Raw genomic sequence first — 24,070 nt, forward strand, 5'->3', positions numbered from 1 at the left:
TTGCTTAGTGTGGGCAGATGATAGTCTTGAGGGACAGGCAGAGTGCTTCTCTTCAGCTGTTCTGTCCACAAAATGGAACTGCTAACACCTACTCTGACCTGCAGACATGGGGCTCTCCTGGGAACGACAGATAGAAGCTGTTCAAGGCATGCCTTTCCCAAGTCTGCTTTGTTCCTTTGAAGGTTTCTCCAAGTGTCTGTGAACCACATGTGTTGGTCTCCTGGGGCATTTGTGAAAAATGTCAGAGCTTCACACCAAACCCCCTGGGATGGGGGTTGGGGGAGCCCAGGAATTTCCTGGGAACTTGCATGTGCAGCTCACACCCCAGATGACCCTCATGCAGATTCATTTTGAAGACGGGGCTGCCTAAGAGGCTGAAAAAGTTCACCACGAGTTCTCCGTAGGGCACAGTAACGCCAAGGACTTGGATGATGGAGCTGTGATTTGAAATACATGTCCTGTGGGTCTGCTGTCCAGCAGTGCTCTGAGTTTGACCCAAATATTCTGAATCCGATCAGAGTCACCTTTGGAAGCAGCTACTGTAGGAGAGAGTGGATTTGCTTTGGCTCTGGCCTTGCTCAGATTCACACATGATGGCTGCATCTCTACATTTCGCATCTTGAGCTTGCAGAGCGAGGGAAAGTTCCTGACTGATGGCAAGACCACCAGGCCTTCCCCCCTTGGAGGAAGGTCCCATGAGGTGAGGAAAGTGATTAGGTGGGGCTCTTCTTCCACCTCTTCCCTCCATCCTCCTCCCTCCTCCCTGCCTCCTCCCCCCTCACTCTTCCTCTCTCTTTCCTTTTCTCTCTCTCTCTCTCTTTCTTTCTATTCAGTGCTTGGTGCTGTGTGTGCTGTAACAGGAACAAGATCAAAGGAAGCACATTTCTCCTCGTAATAAATGTCTTCTTTTGAAACAATTTTTATTTCACTTTTTCTACAGCAATATAGAAACAAATAATCATAAAAAATAAAATTATAAACTGTCCATCAATTATATAATAGCACTTGGTATTGCTACAGGGAGGACGCGGGGGCTGGGTCAGGCCATCCCAAGCCTGCCCGGGCTCCCAGGAGCCCACAAAGGCCTCAGACTTCACCCCACTTGGCAGCTTCAACAGAGACTTGTGTTTTACACCCAGAGCTCCTTAGGGGATGCACAGAGACGGGTAGATAACAAGTAAAACTGCAACAGTGTCCCATATGTGTGGTAAGCCAGAAGGTTGCCCTTGGGGAGCTGGTGATGCCGCTTAGAGCTGTGACTGTCCCAGATGTGTCTTGACCCACACGAGTCAGGGACTTTACAAAGCTGAACTGACCTGGTTCGTTCACCGTGTTAGTTCGCAGCTGAACTGAACTGTGTCCACCATGGAAATAAGGATGTGAAAAGACACTGGACAATGAGTAAGAAAACACATCTGTCTTTTCCCCCCACTTCTCTTCTTGACCCCCTCTTGCCTTATCCCCCAAATAAAATTCTCCTGGGATGAACTAAGCAAAATGACGAAGACAGTGACACCCCTCCAAAAAGTGTATGCCTTGATCTCAGAGAACAAAGAAAGGAATCACTGGACTCACTGAGCAACGGCATTGCCCGGTTGACTCCGATTCAGTTGCGTTGATAGAATTCAACCAAGTCACTCAGCTTTGGTTGGACCCAGCTTTTTCAGTTACTGTAATGACTGATTTTTAGAAAGAAAAATAATTAGTGTGGCCTTTTTTCAGAATATGGAACAGGCTTGCCTGTGCGGGTTCGAGTGAGTCTCTGCAGAGTGAGTGTGCGTGTGTGCAGGGCAGCCAATACCCGAGGATCCAGGACTCTTCTGGAAGAAGCCTGGCAGGCAGGCCCCTGTAAGACCTGGGAGGGCTTGTCCAAAATCCCTGAGGAGACACAGTGCTGGGCAGAGAAGTCTGCCTCCTTCCCCCAGGAGGAGGAACAGGCCTGAGGGGTCTGGGCTTCCACTGAGGCCTCCTCTGTGGATGAGTCCTCTGGGCCTCAGACTTCTGCCACTGCTCAGAGTCGGGGCAAAAACAGATCTCGGGAATGTGGTTATACCGTCTTTGAAATCACAAGGAAACACCAACTTCTTTTCTAACTAGGAACCAATCATTTACAAACTCCCACTCCTGGCCCACAAGAGAAAGGCAAGCTTTCTCCAGCGTGGGTCATGGTGTGTGTGTGTGTGTGCATATGCGTGTGTGTGCCCATGGGCCCCAGTGAAATGATACAGGAAGACAACGCAGGAAAGACAAAGCAACAGGACACCTCACTTTGATGGTGAATCCTGGCAGCAGTAGGAAGTGTAACTTGGGAGATGACAGGGCTGAGTGAGGTGGAGAGTAGATGGGTTAGCGGTTTGTGAGCAAAGCGTCAGTACCATCTTTGGAGTTCAAGTTCATTGACATGTGATCGGTGTAGGCATTATTGATGATGATTTAATATAGCAATATTCTATAGCCGCTAAAGAGCTGTGGAACCTGAGGGAGGCCATGTTCCTTCCCTGGCCTCACTCTTTTGTGAACCAGAGGGCTGGACTAGATGGATCAAAGGTCAACCCCCTGGCAGGTGGTGTGCCACCGGCTTAACTTCCTCACCCGTCGAGGCCTCAGCCCTCACCTTGCTGATCCTCACCCTTGTCTTGTGGGAGAAGCTTGTAAAACCAAACCCTGAACCTCTGCACTGGACCTACCCACTGGCTCTGCCATTTGGACAAAAATCAAACAGTTATTAACAAGTTAGCAACAGATTAGTAACAGTCTGATTCAATTAAAATTAGTTGTTTAAGTCAGGCACAGAATCTCAGAGGCGGCTCAGGGCAAGCCTCTGGGGAGGGCACGGAGGTGGCAGAGGTGACATCAGAATCCATAGGCGGCCTCTGCTGGCTTCCGTGAGATTCCGTTATAGGAAAACCCACTCCTGGGCACTCCCCGGGGTTGTGGGGTGGTGGCAGAGGGCTCTTTGGAGGTTGGGATTGGTGTAAGTGGCCAGGGCGGGCAGCAGGGTGTAGCCATGCCTGCCCCATGCTGGCTACACTGGTGTGCTGGGCACAAACTGGAAACAACTTACCTACCCCACACCCGCAGGGCCAAGGTCGATGACCTCACCAGGACCCTGGCTGTGGCTGTGGCCTGGCTCCCCCACCCCAGCAACAGTGTTAGTCCTTTCCTGATGGGCCCCTGTCGAGGTGACTGAGTCACCACTTAGGGTCAATGCAAGCCAGTACTCAGAGGCCAGCACCAGAGAGATGGCAAGACTGACATATCTGATCACCTCCCCACTGGGGTTCGGTGCCCTCGGGGAAGCCTTCTGCAAGAATCACAGCGTTGGGGGCCCCCTTTGGGTTCCCAGGTCATAGCACCAGTGATTCCAGAAAACAGGGATGTGGGTGAGGGGAGGATGGGACGTGTCTGCTGGGGACAAGGTCTCAGTGAACATCGGATGGAGTGGCCCTTCTGCAGGACTCTTTGGGTATTAAGCCAGGGCCAGGCATAGGGACGCTGGCAGCAGACGTGCCCCGAGAGCACCTGCCACAGGTCCCGGGGAAGCCCTGCCTCCGGGAGACACACTCGGGTAGTTGGACCTCAGCTCCCTTCCCGCATCTCCCACCCGCCCCCTCGTTCTGGCTTCACCGCCCCTTCTAGGGCTTCTCAGCACAAAGAAAACCTTCGCGAGTTGATGTTCATCTTGGTGACCCCAATAAGCTTGAGTGGTGCTGAGAGACTGAAGGAGGAGGCGAGCGGGGCGTCGCAGAAGAGGTCGGACAACTCGTCCCGCTCTTCCAGCTCATAGGTGGCATCGTTGAGCATCCGCCGGTGGAGGTCGCAGGTCTGCTCGATCTTCAGCTTGTGGATGTCACTGCGCAAGCGCATCAGCTGCCGCGCCAGCTGCTGGTCCTGCAGACGCATCTCCGTCTGGTAAGGAAGAGAGGGAGGCGTCAGCACCGAGATGGGTGGCAGGCTCTACAGTCCCTGATCAGCCACAACTGTTACTAGGGACCTGATGAATGGCTTGCATCGTCTTTTGGGGTCCACCCAGAGACAGTAGCACATTCCCAGGTCAGGGAGGTGAAAAGACAGAGAGAGGAGGTGATAGATGAGGATGTGCTTGCCAAACAATCCTCTGTGCTAAGTTCAATATTGAGTCTGAATCTTTCTGGAAGACATACATGTCAGCCCTGGCTTAAAAGTATTTCCAGCTCAGTCTCATTGTGTGTATATATATATGGGGGGGGATATAAAGAAATGCATGGTAATGATAAATACCACGTTCAGTAGCATGGTTACCTGTGGGTGGGAAGGAGGGACTGCTATCGGGAAGATAAAAAGGGGCTTCAACCATATCAGAGATGTTTTATAGCTTATGTTGGGTGGTAGGTATGCTGTCATATTATTCTTTAAACATTAGAACTGCTGCAATATTTCTTAATAAAGTTTCAAAAGAGCCAAACATAAATGCATGCTAATATTTGTTGAATGCTTTGCTATGGACTAGGCACTGTTCTAAGTCTTCTGGGCAGTGTTAGTTAGGCCAGGCTGCCATACAGAATACCATAAATTGGGAGGCTTAAAAATAGACATTTATTTCTCACAGTTCTGAAGGCTGGGAAGTCCAAGATCAAGGTGCGGGCTGATTTGATTCCTAGTGAGGACCCTCTTCCTAGTTTACAGATGACCACTTTCTCATGTGATGGGGAGAGAGAGCTCTGGTCTCTTTTCTTTTTCTTAAGAAGGGCACAAATCCCGTCATGGCCTCAAAATCTAATCATCTCCCAGAGTTGCCTGTGGCCAGTGGGTTAAGAATCCAGTGTTATCACTGCAGCGGCTTAGCTTGGGTGGCTGCTGTGGCTCATCTTTGATCCCTGGCCTGGGAACTTCCACATGCTTCGAGCCCAGCCAAAAACAAACAAACAAACAAAACAACAACAACAAAAAAAGATACAACCATTGACCAGAAGGATGACTGTGTGTAAAAGTGATTCTTTCCTCACTAAATGGAAATTTGGGGATATCTACAAATGCCTTTAAAATAAAAATTTTTAAATCTGATAATTTCCCAAAGACCCCACCTCCAAATAGTGTCACATTGGGGGTTAGGGCTTCAATATATGAATGGGGGCACACAGGTTATAACGGTATGCGAGTTAATCTTCACTATGCCTTTTGAAGCAACATCACCATCGTCATCCACAGTTTCTAGACGAAGAGGCCAAAGCTTAACAAAGTCAGTTCCTGCCTCAAATCACAAAGCTCATAACTGCCAGAGCCAGGACGAGGATCCTAGACAGTCAGATTCTAGAACCCAAATCTCTGATCCCTAAGTTCTGACTCTTCAGGTCGAGATGGAGTGTGGGGGCACAGAATTGGTTCTGTGCTTAGTGACCACGTAGAAGCGTCATGATATTTTAATACCTCAGGGTTTTTTGTTTTGTTTTGTTTTTTTCTATTGAGAAAGAGGTGTGATAATAACTCCTTACCTGGTCTAATTACAGTGTCTAAAATTCACCTGTGTGTTAACTTTGTTAGCACCACACAGCCAGCCCCAAGGTATCAGCATGGCAGTTTGGTTGGGTCTGGATGTGTTTCAGTGAGTTGCTGAGTATAACAGCTGTGCTGTGGCAGAGACGGGGACCACAGCTTCTGGGGTCTCCCTAAGTTCCCAGTGCAGTGTTTTTCATCACTGACACTTTGTCACTGAAATGGGTCACCAGCTGCTCCCACTTGGCTCAAGATCCAGTTCCTCCTCACCATTTACTCTGCCTCTGCTTGCAAGTGGTTAACGTTTTAGTATTTTTGTGTCTTCATGCTTGGCTGTGTTGTTTACCTGATGCTTGAGGCCAGATTGATTTAGGAAGACAAACCATGAGATCCCAGAGGGACCTTCCCCTGGCTATGCAAATGAATTCCAGCATTCTCACTTTTCTCCTATTCAGGCTTGGAATCAAGTGCATGGCAGGGCAGAAAAAGCTGCCACTTCACCAGTAAGTGTTTCATCGTTCTATTTTCTCTCTTTCATTTTTCAGTGTACTTCTACAGATCTTTTATCATGATTTTATAGATGAGAAAAAAATCAAGATAGAAAGTTTTGCTTAGGAATCAGCAAGGTATTTAATGGCAAAATTGGGATTAATGTTTATAGTGATTAGTTCATTAATGTATTTCTCAATCCTTAGGCATCACAACCCAGATGTATTGCTGATCAGCAACTGTATTGATGAAGAAAGGTGCCAAATCAGCGGTGGTGGGCTTGCCGTAGGGTAGTTGATCACTTGTTCATTTATTTGGATCTTCCAGCCATGCTTAGAACTGGGCTAAGTGCTGCCTAAGCCCTTCTGAAGGAGATGGGGGTCCAATTTGTTGGAAAGACAGTCCCAGCTCACACCATTTAATACGGTCTTCTGGGAATCTGGCTTGAACCACTTCTCTTTAGGGTGTCCTGTAATTTGAAGATAGGTCTCTTTGAAAGCCAAGAACCCTATGGGTCATATTTGAACTGAGGAATTGACCTCAGGAATTGGGTCTTCAGTCTGAAAAGATCTCAAAGTTGGAGGATTTCAGTTTTGAGCAGGTTTCTGGAAGTACCTGTGAGATGCAGTCAGTAGGGATGGCTGGGGTGGGGGTAGGGACTATTCTACGGCCAAAAATGGGTCAAAGGTCAAAGAAAAATTTATCTTTGAAAACCCATCAGAGTCAGCTAAAGGAGGGGTGATAATAAGGCACCTGTCCAGTATCCTTGGACTGGGCAAAGCCCACCCCACCCACCCCCTGAGCTTGGAGGCATTCACCACTACATAAGAGGAAGGACACAGTTTTCAGTAGAGAAGGTCTCTCCACTTGTTGGAACCCGGGTACGGGAAGAAGCTGGGTATCCACTGTTTTCTCGTGGTCCTCCTTTCTGAGGGCATCTCATAGCATGAGCAGCCCACCCTAAGATCACTTGGAAGACATACTTTGTTATGACTACTGAATGTAAATCAGTGATTTCACGTGATGCTCCAAGAAACAGTGTTTGTTCCAGGGCCGCAAGGAAAAGTGGCAGCATTGGCCCCATTCCCACCCACTTTGCAGGCCACACAGGAATCTTTCAGGGGGGACTCCACACCTTAAACCCTAAACTGAGTCCCTGAGTAGAGGTAACCCCACTGTAATCAAGCCAAATCCTTATAGAAACACGAGTTTTCTCAACACCCAAAGAAACCCGAGAAAATGTGCAGAGCTAAGAGGTTTCCTTTGCCAGGATTTTTTTTCAAGTGTGTTAAAATACACAGAACACAAAAATATACTATCTTGAAGTGTACGGTTCCGTGGCATTAACTACGTTTACAATGCTGTGCAGCTGTCACCCCCAACCATCTTCAGAACTCTTTTCACCTTGCAAAACTGAAACTCTGTCTCCATTAAATGACAACTCCCCATTTCCACTCCTCCCAGTCTGGGGCCACCCCCATTCTACTTCCTGTCTGTGTGAACCTGACAACTCCAGTTATCCCATGTAAGTGGAATCATTACAGTATTTTGTGACTAGCTTATTTTACTCAGCATTATGTCTTCAAGGTTCTCATTCTAGCATGTGTCAGAATTTGCTACCTGCCAAATAATATTCTGTAATGTTGACTGCATAGACCACACTTTGTTTATCCACTCACCCGTGAATTGATGTCTGGGTTGCTCCCACTTCTTGGCTCTTGTGAATGATGCTGCTTTGAACCCAGGGGTAGAAGTATCTGTCTGAGTCCCTGCTTTTACTTCTTTGGGGTGTATAGTAAGAAGCGGAACGGGAATCATGTGGTAATTCTATGTTTTATTTTTTGTGGATGGGGTCACGTGGTAGGTCTATGTCGTATTTTTTGAGGAGCCGCCGTACTGTTCTCCGCACCATTTTACTGCAGCCCCTGTTTTCACTGCAGGCAACCCAGAGGCAGGAGGCAGCCCCTCTTCTAAGTCTCCAGGAAATCTCTAGTGACCCATGAGATTGGGATAAAGCCCTCTTACTGCAAACCACTGACACTCTCAGATACTTCTGTTCCCCGGGTTTTCCTCAGCCGCCATTCTCCCTGGTGCTTCCTCTCTTGTCCCTTCCCCCAGAGCCGCACTGGCTCTCACGCACCCCCTTGTCTCACCCAGCCAAACTTAGGAAATCGCCTCCTCCTCTTGTAGAGCAGCTTAATCACCACCTCTAGTTACTTCATTCCTCCCTTGGGGTTTCACCTTCCACCTTAAGAAACAACCAGCCTCCTTAAGAGCTGTTCTTATCTGAATTAGAGAATCAAACGTGTGTGTGTGTGTGTCAGTTATAAGCAAGCATTGACTGCAACATGGCTATTGCAATAGGGCCAAGGGTCAGCCACCAACCCCCTGGTGAGTGCGCTTTCTCATCCCAGGGGCAGCACACACTTTACCAAATACTAAGCCCTAATTATAGGATTGCTGGAGTCACAGGCCACACCTCTGAGGATCCAGCAAGTACTAAAGGTACTCCCGCAGGGCTGGAGGCCACCCTGGAAAGGGGGATTGAAATTTGCAAGTCCTACAGCTGAGCCTCTGCCAGGGAAAGCATTAAACCCATGTGGAGAGTTGAGTCATCGGGGCCAGGTTTTAGGGCCAGCGTCTCAGGCTCTTTAATAAAGACATAAAACGAGGAGGCCCTGCCCGGTTTCCACATTCCACATCTTTCACAAGTGTCCTATCTTAAGAAATCTATTTCTTGCCTATCACATTGTCTCTCCCTAAATTCCTTCTGTGTGGAGGCATAAAGAACCTGAACCTCAGTAAGTCCAGACGTCGGGTGAGTAAAACGTGGGTTCAAGTCCTGATCTGTGTTCTGCCTAGGTTCAGGCTGTTAGTGCCGTCAGTCTCACAGGCAGAACAAAAACAAACAAAAGTCCCCAGGTGATTAAGGGGATTTTGTTCAATCCCTATTTCTGAGGCTGGTATCTAAACTATCCCAGCTCGAAGGCTATAATTAGTCTTTGATCGATGCTGAAGAGACATTGGGTATAAAACCTGGGCCATTTTCTCAGAACATGCTCCCTTGTCCTGGAGACTTAATTCGTGAAACTTGGGAACAGTTTTTGTAACCTGTCTCATGATTTAACTTAACTAAAGTTCCAGTTATTGTTTTAATCAGTGCCGTGTGGAAACGTACTTAGAAGCCTGGATAAACCATGATTCATTATTTGATCTTGGGTTTGGCCTCTGAGAAAGAGCCAGAATCACGCTGTGAGGAAAGAAAGTGAGGGGTGTTATCAAGATGTGCTGCTGGGAAAAATTTTTAAATTTCTTTCAAACTCCCCTAGAAACCAAATTGAGCAGTGGCTGCTTATTGCTCCTGGTGCTGAGGCCAGGCCTGGCTGCCACCAGCCGGGCAGGGACAGGAGGAATCCGGGTTCTCCTGATGGCTTGGCCTGGGGTGTGGGTGGGTGGGAGGTACCAAGGCTCCCACCCTCCGGGCAGGAGATGATTCCCCTGAATGGCCGTGCCCTTCTCAGGGGCTCTCTTGCTCTCCCTGGAGCCACCATCTGCTGGAAGGGAAAGAGCAGAGCCAAGACAGAGAGCAGGATGTGCTTCATGTTTCTCCACCCCCACCCCCGGGGCTCCCTTATGGCAAGAGTCAAGCTCTACATACTATACCATAGGGTCTTTGCTTTTCAAACTTAGAAGGTCCTAGGCTAAGCTGCCACCTTCACAGGTGAGGCTGATCTTTGGAAAGGATGGGGTGATACATCTGAAAGCCCCCAGGTCTGTCCCCAGAGGCACTGGGTTCTAGTTTGCTTTGGTTCGAATAGCTGTGTCCTCACCAAAGGTGTTGATCTTAGGGGGTAGGGCCTTTGGGAGGTGATGAGGTCATGAGGGTGGAGCCCCCAGGTTTGGGATTAGTGCCCTCATATAAAGGACCCCACAGGAGTGCCCATTGTGGTACAGCAGAAACAAATCCAACTAGTATCCCTGAGGATGCAGGTTCCATCCCTGGCCTCACTCAATGGGTAAAGGATCTGGTGTTGCCGTGAACTGTGGTGTAGGTTACAGATGTGTCTTGGAGCCCATGTTGCTGTGCCTGTGGTGTCGGCCGGCAGCTGTATCTCCAATTTGACCACTAGCCTGGAAATGTCCATATGCCTTGGAGGTGGCCCTAAAACACAAGGGAAAAAAAAAAAAAAAAAGACCCCACAGGGCTCCCTTACCTCTTCCATCATGTGAGGACACATTGCAGTCTGACTCAGAAGAGGGCCCGGATCCCAGATTCTAGCCTCCAGAACTGTGATGGCTGGTGCTGTGTGTTTTATCAGCCTCCCAGTCTGAGATATCACTGCAGTGGCCTGAGTGGACTGAGACAGTCCCAGACCAGCCCATGAGGCCATGAGTGGCTCTGGCAGGTGATGTGACCCCTTCGTGGAAAGGGGATGCTCATTGGCTTCCCTCCTCCTCAGAAGACTGCATTCCTGACCTAAGGGAGCCCTGGAAATCGTCCACCCAAGAAAGGATTTCTTTCTGTGCCTGGAAGTGAGAGAAGGAAGGCGGGTGCTGTTGTCAGGCCGGGAAAGCACACCCAGTTCACCCCTCACTCTGCTCCTTCAGCCTCCTGGGCCGTCTCCTTCTGGGCTTCCTCCACTCTCTGCACTCAGCCTGCATTCAAGAGGCCAGGGGTCAGGTCTCTCCCCTACTTCAAACCTTTCAAAGGTACAACCCGCCCTCCTGGCTCTCTTCCTCCCATCCCGAGCCCCTGGCCACTCCTGGCAGCCACGCTGGGTCTGGGTCCCCTCCCCCAGAACCAGTCCTTCCTACTCCATCATCCTCAGGCCTAGCTCAGCCCTTTCCCACATCCCTACAGGTAGGTGGCACCCCTCCCACGGGCTCCTTCTACATTCACACAGCATTGACTGTCTCCCCACCAGATGGTAAACACCCAGCAGAGATCAGGTATGGTGCTTAAAAGCCATTCTGTGAATGAATGAATGAATGAATGAAGAATGAAATCCCCCCAGAGGCAGGTCTTGATTTTCCACAGCCAGGGCAATCCTAGGAAAAGCACCTTTGACTTTCACACCCAAGCTGCCCTCCAGGACTGCAGAGAGGCCTGGAGTAGAATGAAAAGAGCATCAACTTGTGGGTTCTAAGTCCTTCTCTACCACTCGTGGGTGTGTGATGTCGGGCAAGTTGCTCAAGCTGGCTAAGCCTCAACTTCCTCATCTGTGAAGTAGGCATGATTATAACTAACTCAATAAAACATATATAAGACACTTGGTACAGGACATGGAGTTCCCAAATATGAGCTCCATTTTATCTCTTCTGCATAGTCAGAGCTAAGCATTCCATTATTTTTTTGTTACTTCCTACAAGACTCCTCTCTCATACTAGGTTTAGGGAGTTCTGGACTCTCCTTTGTTCTTCAATTGCCTGGAGCAGAGCTAGTCATCAACCGGTGCTTCCCACACGCTTGGGGGTGATCGCTCACACTTAGCACCTGTGTCACTCTGCACATTTTACCAAGTACGGCCGGCCAACAGCTGGTCCCTGGATGGTGCCCCACCCTGACCCCCTGTGTTAGGTTGCTGGAGTGGGGCCCACGGCGCAGCTATTCCCATGGAGCCCCCCCAGCAAGACGGCAGGGAGGGCTGGCTCCCTCACCTCGTCTTCAGGGATGTCTCTGGGCGAGAAAGTGGACAGAGGGGAGACACCCCAACATTTCATGCTCTGCTGCAAGTGCCTTGCAATACCTCTGCACTTGCACCTGCAGGAAGCACTCGCTGTCACAGGCAGGAACTGCACTTCAATACGCGACTGCCTGGAGATCAGCTCTGGCCAGGGCCACAGTTAAAGGTGAACGACCAGGGCCTGACACCTGGCCTCCTTAGAGAGCCCTCAGAGGACCCCTGGGGCACCTGGGTGGGGACTTCTAGAGTTTTCTTGGGTTCTGGGCTTCCCTGCTGGGAAACCGATGGGCTGGGAGCTTCACATTCCAGGTTGAGGGAGCCCTTGAACCAATCGGTAACTCTGGCTGCCCAAGAGCTGGGAAGTAACTCCACTGCCCCAGGGAGGGAGCCGTGGAAGCCGGCTCATCTGAGTAATTAAGGTGCCCCTGCACCTGAAGTTTCTTTTTCTTTTTTCTCTTCTTTTATTTTTATTTTTTTATTTTTTTGGCTTTTAGGGCTGCATGTGCCATGTCACATATGGAAATTCCCAGGCCAGGTGTCTAATTGGAGCTACAGCTGCCAGCTCACACCACTGCCACAGCAATATGGGATCCGAGCTGTATCCGAGCTGACCTACACCACAGCCCACACCAACGCTGGATCTTTAACCCACTGAGAGAGGCCAGGGATGGAACCCGCATCCCCATGAATACTAGTCGGGTTCTTAACCTGCTGAGCCACAACAGGAACTCCCACCTGCAGTTTCTGTACGCAGATTGCTGCTTGTGCCTCAGAAGGAGATGAAGCAAATCTGGTCTCTGCCACACCCTCCAGCTGCGAGTTAGACCATTTGCTCTCTGGTCATTTCACACTCAGTGACCCTGGAACCTGCCTCCTCAGTCCCTGGATCTGCTCTGGGAATGGGGGAGCTGGTGGTGGGCCAAGAAGTCAGGGCAACTGCCACCTGGGCCCCCACCTCCCGGGTTCCCGAGGATCTTGTGGCCTGGCCTGGCCTGGCTTGGGGCTGAGAGCAGTGCCTCCTGAGTGGCAGGCCTTCAGTGCAGACCTGGAAGCCGCCTCTCTGCTGCCAAGGCCTTAGTTGCCTTGAGGGAGTCTCTGCGGCCTTTCCCTGGCTTTTGTTAGCTTTCTGGCTGCACCTGGCTCAGGCCTGAGCCCGGGGGACAAGGCCGCCAAATGCACAGCAGTATCTGGCTTTTCGGCCCCTGGCGGAGCCCCAGGGCCGGGGTGGATCTAAAGCCTGTAAAACACAGGGAGTGTTAGTTTACAGGTTTCAGGGCCTGGGTGCCCCCAGACCCGGTCTTTGCATTGGGGAAGGGGCGCACCTGGAAAGAGTGCAGAACTGTGTAAATGCTGGCGTACAGGAGTAGAGACTGTGTGTTGAATGAATATTAAACCTCATCAAACATGACATGCCTTCACCTCATTTGGCCTTGGAAGCCACTGGCTGTGTAGCCGGGGTTCTGAGGCCAGCAGATCTGGGTTCCCATCCCTGCTCTGCTGGTTGATCTTTAGCACGTCTCTTTACCTCAGTTTTCTCATCCTCAAAATGGGGGTAATAGTGCCCATTGTAAAAGAGCGCACTATTCAATGACGTGGGACACAGAAATGTGCGTGACATAGTGCCTGACCATCTCAGGACCCAACAGCTGCCCTCTGCCCCTGCTTCTGCCCTCCTCACTGACCCATCACAGCACCCTGCCAGGCAGGGATTCATCATCCCCGTTTCATGGTGACAAAACCCAGGGCCACGTTAACTTCATTTCCTAAATTCACGCAGCCTGGATGTGGTAGAACTGGACTGGAAATTTAATCTAGTTACAATGCTATGTTACTATGCTCTGCCAACCCCACCTGTGACCAGCTAATGGCCCAGTCACATTAGAATCACCTGCAGGCACATATGACGTCCCACCCTTAGGCATCTGAATTTCCACGGCAGGTAGGGAGGGATCTGTTTTTTCCCCATCCCTTTTGATGCCTGATCCAACAGTCACTACACACTAGCACAGAGGGTAGTTATGACAGCTGGGATGGTGCCCATCACAGGAGCTGGGTGTTAATTATTAGGAGAATGTGAATGGGAGGGGATAAGGAGATGCCTACTGTCAATCACACTTGGAGACGTGGATTTATTGCTGAGGAAGTGAGGGATGTGAACTTCCCTTTGGTTAATTCCATTCTTTTTTTTTTCTCTTTAGGGCCACACCTGCGGCAAATGGAAGTTCCCAGGCTAGGGTTCGAGCTGGAGCTACAGCTGCTGGTCTGCTGCATAGCCACAGCAAAACTGGATCCGAGGAGCATCTGTGACCTTACACCACAGCTTGCGGCCAGATCCTTAACCCACTGAGAGAGCTGGGGATCAAACCCGTATCCCCGCAGACACTATATCAGATTCTTAAGCCACTGAGTTGCAATAGGAACTCCCTTCCGGTTCATTTCAAAATCCTCTGTGCCTGGCGCACAATGAATGCTGGACCTGGGCCTCACTCCCCAAGGCTTTTGGGAACTATATCATACCTTTAGCATAGCTCTTGTCACATGGTGTCACTGTTTACGTGTCTGTCTGACCCACAGAGGGGAACCCTAAATTCTGAAGCCCTGTCCCAGTCACCTTGGCCCCACTCACATCAGCACCTAAGCCCAGCTGTTCAGTGAACACTGCTCATACTGAAGGAACAGAGGGAGGGATTAGAGGGAAACTCTGCCTCTTTTAGCCCTAGGACCGCCCGGCGCTATTCTTCTGGTTAAGTGCAGCCATCAGACCTCTCCTTCCCTCTTCCATCTCCTTGGCCAAGAGAAGGAAAGCAGGCAGGATCTCCTAATTTGGAGTCACCTTCATCCCCCTGCTCTCACACTGAGTGGGGAATGTCTGGGGAGGCAGGCCTCATTTTCAATCTTATTTTAGGAGAGTCCATGCCTTATTTAATCTGGAGGCTACGAGGGAAGACACGGGAACCAGTTATACGAGCAAGATGGGGAGGAGCTTGGTTCTTTACTTTCTTTTGTCTCTTATCATCTTTCTTCTCCCTTAACCATACATATTTCTATTTTAGAAATTGCAGAAACTACAGCAAATTCCTAAGAATAATAGCAGCTCCCAGAGCTAAGGATTATTGGTGTCTTGGAGTATCTCCTTTGCAGGCTCCTTTGTTTAATCAATTCTTTAGTAACTACCAAAGGGCAGCATCTGGCCAGATGAACGAGGCAGTCTTCTTCTTGCAGGAGTGGATGGAGCAGAAAGCCCCAGCTACACAGAGAAGACCTAGCCTCAGGCAAAGGGATGCCTGGGCTAGAAACTCTTGTGTATCAAAACCCAGTAGAGTTCCTGCTGTGGCGAAGTGGGTTTAGAATCCAACTGCAGTGGCTCAGATTGCTACAGAGGTTGTGGGTTCAATCCCCAGCCCAGCACATTGAGTTAAAGGATCTGGCATTACGGCAGCCGTGGCAAAGGTTGCCTTTGTGGCTTGGGTCCAATCCTTGGCCTGGGAAATTCCAGAGTGTGGCCATAAAATTAAAAAGCACAAAACAAACACCCCCCCTCCCCACCCCCAGCTCAGCCAGCACCCTCCTGGCTGGCTCTGAGCAAGTTATAACCCTCATCATGGACCAGGCATGGCTGCCCCCGTCCCTGCCATGAAGTTGTCATGAGGCATTGCCAATAACTCTGTTACCCTCAACACGTGTCCCAGTCTGAAATCAGCAGGATTTTATTTTATTTTATTTATATTCCAGAAACTGTTTTTATTATTTTCATTTTTTTAATTAAAAAATTTTTGTAATATATTAAAAAAATCATTTTAAACATTTCCCCTCATCTTCCCATATGGATAATTGCAATAATTAGAAAGAAATTGGGGAGTTCCCGTCGTGGCGCAGTGGTTAACGGATCCGATTAGGAACCATGAGGTTGCGGGTTCGGTCCCTGCCCTTGCTCAGTGGGTTAACGATCCGGCGTTGCCGTGAGCTGTGGTGTAGGTTGCAGACGCGGCTCGGATCCCGCGTTGCTGTGGCTCTGGCGTAGGCCGGTGGCTACAGCTCCGATTGGACCCCTAGCCTGGGAACCTCCATATGCCGCGGGAGCGGCCCAAAGAAATAGCAACAACAACAACAACAAAAAGACAAAAGACAAAAAAAAAAAAAAAAAAAAGAAATTGGGGGAGATTGTAACATTATTCAGGAGGATTTTAAATGCAGGCTTCTTGACAACTCATGGCCCCACTGACTTGAACATTCGATGTGAGCCCCTGTGCCCAGTACAGAGGAAAGAGATCTGGGTCCAGAGCCAGGAGCTGCGTGTCTGAGTCTTGGCTCAGCCACATCCTTATGTACGACCTTGGGCAAGTCATTTAACCTCTCTGACCCTCGGGCTCATCATCTTTCTGAGCCTCAGTCTTCTCATTGGAAAAATGGGAATAGCAAATTCCTCCCAGGCTTCTCTCTTAGATACTCTACGTAAAAGTGCTTTGGGGACCATAATGTGCTCCCTGGCTGGGTGGGATTAACAGGGTTATCACCTTCACATCTCCCATCTCCATCCCCATCACAAGACACTCACTGACAGTCAAATGCCATTTGGCCGCTATCATTCAGTAGCAATGGACATCACTGGCCTCAGAGAGCTGTATCTGGACCAGTCCTGTGCTTGTCAAGAGGGCAGCACAGGCAGGAAAATGTTCACCAGGAGAGGCTGGAACCAAGCTGCGGCCACAGACAAGCCAGCTGGGTCCAGGAGCTCCTGCCACGGCAGGCCTTGGACGTATTAAAACTTGTCAGGTTTCTTTTCCCTTTTCTGAGCAACCATAAACACCTTTCTGGGGGGTCTGTCTATGGGGATCAAACACCTACGTGAGGCTAAAAGAAAAATATCTGCCGACGCCCAGGAAATCTTGCCACCAAGATAGCGCCTTAAGAAGCTGGAACATTTTGTTTTGGTTTTAGTTCATGAGCCAAGTAGAAGATCTCTCCCGTTTCTTTGTCCTTTAGGTTGGCAAGGGGAAGGTTTCAGCAGGATTGAAGAGAGGCGCAGAAGAGAGCATCCTTTTCCTCTGGGGCTGCAAGCTCAGTGATCAAATGCAGAGGCTTATGACAGGTCCTGTCACAAAAGCTGAGTTCACAGCTTCAGGGCTGTGCCCTTTCTAGGTCACCCCTTCCTGAAGCAGCGTCCCCACCCACTCCAGGCCACCTGGCTACCTAGCGAGGCCACCCTGCAGGTGGAAAGCTGGAGGCTGTGACCTCTGGCAACGGGCACAGCCTGGATCAAGCAGACTTGCAGAAGCCACTTCACCAGCTCTAAGTCAGTCTCTCCAGAAAGTGAGGCTTGGCCTCAGCCTGGGGAGTCAGGTGTCTGGTAGCTGCTGAGTACAGAGACGGCAGCCGTGCCTGCCACGGCCGGATGGTGACACCTGCCCTGCTTACTCATGGAGCCCAAGGCTGGGCCTTCTGGCTGGAGGAGCACTGCCAACAGGGTTTGAGGCTTCCCACCTTCTTTATACCCCCAACACCTGAAAATGAAGGAAAACCTTCTACTTGCAGGGAGTGTTGGGGATGACCACTGCTTTCACTGTGGTGACAGCTGAGAGGGACAGTGGACCCTGAGGGAGCTGCTAGGCTCCTCCCTGGCCTTGGAGACAAGGTTCAGGCAGTTACTCTCGGCCTTTGAGCTGGCCTCTCAGGAGGCAGGGGTGGACGGCCTGTCCTCCCAGGCCTGGCGTCGCCTGCCCCTAGGAGAGTCAGCACTGATAAGCACCTCGAGGGCTACATCCATGGCTCCTTGGATAAGCTCGGCTGGCTGAACTACAGATTTTTATTTTTTATTTTATTTTTTTCTTTTTACGCCTGCACTTGCAGCATATGGAAGTTCCTGGGCCAGGGATTAAATCAGAACAGCAGCTGCCGACCTACACCACAGCCACAGCAATGCCAGATCCTTAACCCACTGATCGAGGCCAGGGATTGAACCTGCATCCTCATAGAGACAAGGTCGGGTCCTCATCCCACTGATCCACAACAGGAATTCCTGAATTACACACTTTAATTTTTTTTTTTATTTTTTATTTTTGTTGTTGTTGTTGTTGTTGCTATTTCTTGGGCCGCTCCCGCGGCACATGGAGGTTCCCAGGCTAGGGGTTGAATCGGAGCTGTAGCCACCTGCCTACGCCAGAGCCACAGCAACGCGGGATCCGAGCCGCGTCTGCAACCTACACCACAGCTCACGGCAACGCCGGATCGTTAACCCACTGAGCAAGGGCAGGGACCGAACCCGCAACCTCATGGTTCCTAGTCGGATTTGTTAACCACTGCGCCACGACGGGAACTCCTGAATTATGCACTTTTAATCTGTTTCCTTGGCCATATCAGGAGAAAAGATCAGTTTGCTTATGAGCCTGACAAATCAGCAGTGAGAGTCTGTCCAGGTACAGAGAACACTTGACTCTGGACTCAAATAAAACAAAGGTTATTTTTTAAAAATAGGTTAATTTTTAATGACACCTTCACTGAGTTCACAGATGACGAATTGGAGAAACAATAGCATGAAGTTTAATGTTTTGACTGAGACTTAGCAGGAAGCTGGGCGTGTGGATCAAATGTTCAATTCCGCTTTCAAGTCAATCAAAGGATTTTATAGGCTGCTATTGTTGCTGTTTAATCTGGGAAGCAGGCGGAACTGCAGGTTTCAGTTGGCTTGCCGGCTGATCTGCATCTGGGCTGCTCTGATCTCAGACTTAGAGTCTTCTGAACCAATTTGGCTCTTGCACCGCTTGACGTGGGCCGCCGTGACTTCATCCCCAGAACCCCCCAAGCCCAGCAGGCAGTGACAGCAGGGATGGGGTTTAGGGCACAGGCTGGGGGACCCCTGGGGCTTTCCTCAAAGTCCCTGCTTGGTTCCCTGATGCCAGTCCTGCCTGCCTTTCAGTCCTTGATTCTTAAAGTGTGGTCTGTGGACAGCCCTGTAGCAGTACCTTGGAGCTTGCTGGAAATTTGGAATCAACGACCCTCTCCCAGATCTGGAGGATCAGACTCTGAATCATGTTAACAAGATCAGAATCTTCCCATTAGAGTTTGAGAGTCGCTGCTTTGAGAGTTTCTCTACCTGCAGCCCAGGAGGCATGTCTGCTGGGGCCCTGTGGGAGGGCTGCTGCTCCAGGCTCACCCCCTGCCCCCTCCACAAAGCTCTGCTCTCTCTGGTGAAGGCTGAGTTCACCACGTACTAGTCCTTTAATTCTAGGCAGGTCATCTGACTTCTAGGAGCCTCGGTTTACTCATCTGTAAAGTGGAGACAGCAACAATGATCGCACAGGCCTGCTGCAGGAATCAAAGCGATGGCGGCGTGAGGGCTGGCCCCTCATCAACCTTATTTCTCCCTACACCCACCCCCCCCACGTCCTGTTGACTGAGGACGTCTTTGTGAACTTACATTTTTAGGAATCACAGAGCAAAACCAACTGCCTTTGGAAGACACTCTGTAGTACGGTGGCTAAGAAGAGCCTGGGCCATGCGACTAGATGGACTACTATTCAAATTTCTACCCTCCTGCTTATGGCTACATGCCTCTCTGAGCCTCAGTTTCCTCTTCTGCAAAATGGGGTAACAGGAAGCAGATGTGATACCCAGAAGAGGTAAGTCATGCATGGGAAGTCCCTGGCACACAGTAATCGCTCAATTCATAATAAATCTTGGTATTACTACTATTATCACCCACCCTTGGTAGCACAGAGAAATGGCATGGAAAGTAGAAACTATGCAAACATCAAGCGTTATGGGTAATGCTGATATGCCCTGTCCTTGTTTACAACACATCAGTCCTGACGACTGACACTCCTTTCCCTGCCTGTGCAGTGTGACTCTGTATGTCACCCAGAGTTGTCCTTAACTGGCCCACCTTCCTCCTCTCAGCCAGCACACTCTGGCGGGGGCACCTCGTGCTGTTTCGCTTGCAACGGGCTCGGCAAGAAAAAAGAGCAGGGCCCGTAGATCGACAGCAATGGTCCTCAACCCAGGCTGCACTTTCAGAATGGCTTTAAAAACTCCGGATGGCTGGGTCCCACCCCGGATATTGCTTTGACTGGTCTCAGGTGTGGTCTAGGACTGGGGATTTCAAGGCTTCCCAGTGAGTCTAATACACAGCCAGCCCGTGGGGAGGTGGCTCTCAACTGGAGGACGAGCTGGACAACTCTGGAGATGCCCTCCCGGTTCACACAGAGCGAATCCGTCTGATTTCCACCCCAAACGGGGACCCACCAGCCTTGCAGCTTCCTTAGGAAGTAAAAGCCTCCATTCCCAGAAGCAATCAAACCTCAAATGAACCCAAAGCCAACAAATTGAATTCTTGATTAACAGGAATAATGTTTGTTCCTCTTTATGAAAACAAATCAAAACAGTTCAGCCTCAAGGATTTTTTTTTTCTACCGCCCTACACGTGGCACATGGAAGTTCCCAGGCCAGGGATCGAATCAGAGCTGCAGCTTCAGGTCTACGCCACAGCCACAGCACACAAAACACCAGATCCAAGAAGTGTCTGAGACCTATACCACAGCTTGTGGCAACGCCAGATCCTTAACCCACTGAGCGAGGCCAGAGATGGAACTTGCATCCTCAAGGATACTAGCTGGGTTCTTAACCGGCTGAGCCACAATGGGAACTCCAAGCCTCAAGGATTTAAAGAGCAGCTCCCAGGGTCTGTCCTGGCTGCTGTGTGTCCATCCGTCCTCACCTCTTACACACTCCAGGTGCAGCCAGTGGTGATGAGAGTCTGGATACACAGCGAATCCCCAGGGGCCCCACCTTCTGTGCCAGTAACTCACACTCCAGTGACCATGACAGACATGGTGACAGTGGAGGGGTGTGTTTTGAGAAACAGTCTAAACATCAAAGATTAAACCCCCAAAAGACATCTCAGATACCTGAATCCCTGAGCCCCCCTCTCCTGGTCCCAATTATTCATCTTAACGCACGAGAAATTCCAGGCCCCGGAGGGGATTTATTTTTAGGATTCTGCCAAACAAACCAGGCAGGCCTCTGCCTACCCTGTGGACCCAGGAGTCATTGATGGCTCTTGGTCCTTGATTGCTGGTTCCCCTGTGGCCAGAGTAGCCTGACTGGCCCAGTGTGGCCTGGGCCACAAAGAGTGGGGCAGGTGGGGCAGGAGTGAGAGCATGTGATTAAAGCCATGCCTGGCTCTGCTGAGATGCCACCATGTTGGAATGGGTGACTCCCCTGGGCAATGGGCATATAGATCTGCCCGCCCACTCCCTTCTCATGTGCTGAGCTTTGCCACTGATGGGAGCCTGCTGTGCTTGTGGGCAGGAAAAAGCTCAAGCCTCCGGCCCTGGCTCCCCTGCGCACACCCATTGCTCACACTTACTCCACCTGAATGCCCCCAACCCCAGCTTATGGGCAATTTCATATCCAGCCTCCGACCTTTACTGCAGCCAGGCGTGATCAGCCATGCCACCCAGGACAGCTCTCTACCCCTCAGTACTGGTGGACACTCACTGCTGGGCTGAGCCCGAGCTCCATAGAGCAGTGGCGGCCCTGTGCTCACCCCACACAGCCCTGCTGCCCAGCATAGCACCACAGGGAGGGTGGCTGCTGAACCAGGGGTCATAGGAGTGGCTGGCAACTTGGGTGAGTGGCAGAGTGAGAGGGTTTCAAAGAGGAAGAGGAGCAGTCACTGTCCAGGAGCCCCCTTGGCAGTCAGGAAGGAGAATATGAGACTCTGATGCCAGGAGGCATCAGGGAAGGCTGGAGACACCTTCAGAACATGGGCTCAAGTTCTTCATAAGCACCAGTGCTTATGGGTCACCGGACACATACATGGATCCCATGTACCCACATAGTAACGAGGCCAACCCTTAACTACACAGGAAACTGCATTAGGGAGGTGTAGGGATGGGGAGAGATGGGGACAGAGGGGTCGAGGCAGAGACAGAGAGAATGGCATCTTTTCTGGGGCTTCCTGGAGGGACAGCCACTTACCAGTTCCTTCCGGAGCCATGCTAGAGCTTCGTCAATGCTCTCGAAGCCCTCCAGCCTGCCCGTGGCCTGGGGCTCGTCATCCTGGCTGGCACGCCTGTTAGGTGGGGGATGCTGCCCAGGTGCCCTCGGGGGGAGCACGGCCTCCTTCTCTGCACAGCCCCGCTGCCCGGCTGCCGGCCTCGGGAAGGGCCAGGTCTGCTCCTCCAGCCTGGCCTGCCATTCCAGATAGGAGGGCCTGCGGGTCTCCAGCCTCAGTTTCTCTGTGAGGGCCTTCAGGCTCCGGAGGTGGTCATCGGGAGGTGGGGCTGCTTCTGCTGGCCCTTCTTCCCCACACACCGCTTCTTCTACTTGGACCTGGGGCACCGACATCCTAGGGTCTGCCGGGGAGGTGGGGGAGGGCAGCGTGGGAGTCTTGCTGGGTGGCAAGGTCAGATCCGGCTCTGGAATGTCTCATCCAGCTGGGGCCAAGGCTCCCGAGGGCATCGCTAGGATGCGTGCAGCTCCCAGAGTCCAAAGGGACGGAGGATGAGCCACACAGGGCGTCCCCCGCCACAGCTGCCAGCAAGTGGGATTTAAGATGCTTCCTGGAGCACTGTGGGTGCCATGCTTTGCAAGAGGCAGGACCAGACAAGTGTTAGCAGGAATCTTTGGGGGCAGCTCTGCCAAGAAGATCTATCGGTGCTGGAGGAGGTGCAGGCAAATCGGAGATGGGCGGGGATTCGGGCTGGAGCCCCTTCCTTGTGGGGAAGGGCAGGCGGTGAGAAGCTGCTGGCTGGTGTGAGGCCTGCAGGAAGGATTGGAACTGTGTCAATGCTGATCCCTCCCCTTAATGAGGCGGGAGGGGCCATGGAGGCTCAGAGAGGTTCAGTGGAAGGGGTGCTGACTACTGGTACAGGAGAGGCCGTTTCAACACCCCACGTCAAGGCAGAAAAGTGAATTAGTCAATACTTTGTTCAATGTCTCACCATTTATGCAATGATTCCACCTCTATTATCTAATACTTGTTGCTAGTCTGTAATTGCTGGGGGGGGGGGTTGTTTGTTTTTCTGGTTGTATCTTTTTTGTCTTTTTTTTTTTTTTTTTTTGCCTTTTCTAGGGCCACTCCAGTGGCATATGGAGGTTGCCATGCTAGGGGTCTAATCAGAGGTGTAGCCACCAGCCTATACCTCAGCCTCAGCAATGCCGGATCCTTAACCCACTGAGCAAGGCCAGGGATTGAACCTGAAACCTCATGGTTCCTAGTCGGATTCGTTAACCACTGCGCCACGATGGGAACTCCTGTAATTGCTGGGTTTTATCCCCATTTTACACATGAGGACCCTGCATCTCCAGAGGTTAAATGACTTATCCATGAGCTCTCGGCAATTGGCAAGGACAGGGCTGGGTGTCTGATTCTGAGGCTCAGGTCACTCTGATCTGAGGCTGCCTGGAGTAGAAGGTGGGGGTCTCCATGCAGATACTGGTAAGCAGACTCAAGTGAGCCTGGGGCCCAGGGACAGCGGACCCTGCCCCACCCCGCCCACCCCAGCCCTGCCCTAGGCACCAGCCCTCCTGTACACTCTCAGCTTCTTTTTCCAAGAACAATGCCTTACCTCACCCCGTCAGAGGAGGAAGCAGATCAACCTGCAGCCGCTGAGGGGAGAGCTGACTGCACATGGCTGGATTGTTAAATAGAGCTAGGCCATGACTCACCATTCTAGAAAGAGGGCTCTCACCTTCCCCTAAAATGCCCACATGGCATGGCCTCCCAGGCCAGGGCTGCCATTCTCGAATCTGACTTGGTCTTCCCATCTCCAGGGAAGGGGTTGGGCCCCTGCTGCATAATGTGGAGCCTCAGGGTAGAGAAGTAACTGAGCCGGAATTAGGCCCAGGCTCCCAACCTCCACATTCCACGGGATCTGGCAGGTGGGCACCAGCAGCCATCAGAGTGGGAGATGTTTCACTAGGGTCATGAAGAGGACCCCTTGGCTTTTGGGGTGAGCTTTAAAAATCTGTACTATAGAGATGGAATTGGTGTGGAACAATGTCCAAGATAAAGTTTACGTAAAAAAAAACCCAAAAAACAACCTTTGCAGCCTGGAGAGGACGCCACCCTTGGTGTGGAGAGGAGGCAGAAGGAAGAGATTTTTATTGACCTATACGTGCCAGAGAAGAAAAAAATGAGACTAAGAGTTGTGATTGCTTGTCTTGAAGTGATGGGAACAGGACTTCGGGCCACTGTGGGCGGGGTAATATCAGAACCCAGGCTGGGCCACGAAGGAAGCTGTGGGCTCCTCTCCCACCGGGCTTGGAGCTACTGGAGAAGAGCTGAGCTTGCCTCTCTCTGGATAGTTTCTGTGACCCTTCCTGCAATGGCACTTTTCCAGAGGGAAATCTCTGAGCCTAGCCCCGGGAAGGAGAAGCAATCTTCCACTCCAACTGATGGAAGAGAAACCCAGACTTCACCCCTC

The 24,070-nt window shown here is 51.0% G+C and overlaps 1 protein-coding gene across 3 annotated transcripts in view; it reads right to left on the reverse strand.

Moving 5' to 3' along the window:
* Positions 1-906: 906 nt before the first annotated feature.
* FAM167A (family with sequence similarity 167 member A) overlaps positions 907-24,070 on the reverse strand; it is a 40,084-nt gene continuing 16,920 nt past the window's right edge. The window contains exons 3-5 of one of the 3 annotated variants that reach the window (XR_014826511.1): positions 21,621-22,404; positions 9,140-10,488; positions 7,794-9,093 (exon numbers count right to left, since the gene is read on the reverse strand). Coding sequence is in view for 2 of the 3 variants with exons in the window: in XM_021072831.2 (XP_020928490.1) it covers positions 3,646-3,909; positions 21,621-21,989 (633 nt within the window). In the remaining variant the exon portion in view is untranslated. Of the gene's footprint in view, positions 3,910-7,793; positions 9,094-9,139; positions 10,489-18,102; positions 18,909-21,620; positions 22,405-24,070 lie in introns of those variants that run through there. The other 2 variants (XM_021072831.2, XM_084994671.1) reach the window with 2 other exon arrangements.

Source organism: Sus scrofa, chromosome 14, assembly GCF_054392235.1.
Source record: "Sus scrofa isolate SSC_HxYL_T2T_F1_AM1 chromosome 14, Sscrofa_HxYL_maternal_Yorkshire_Landrace_v2.0, whole genome shotgun sequence".
NCBI classification, from domain to species: Eukaryota; Metazoa; Chordata; class Mammalia; order Artiodactyla; family Suidae; genus Sus; species Sus scrofa.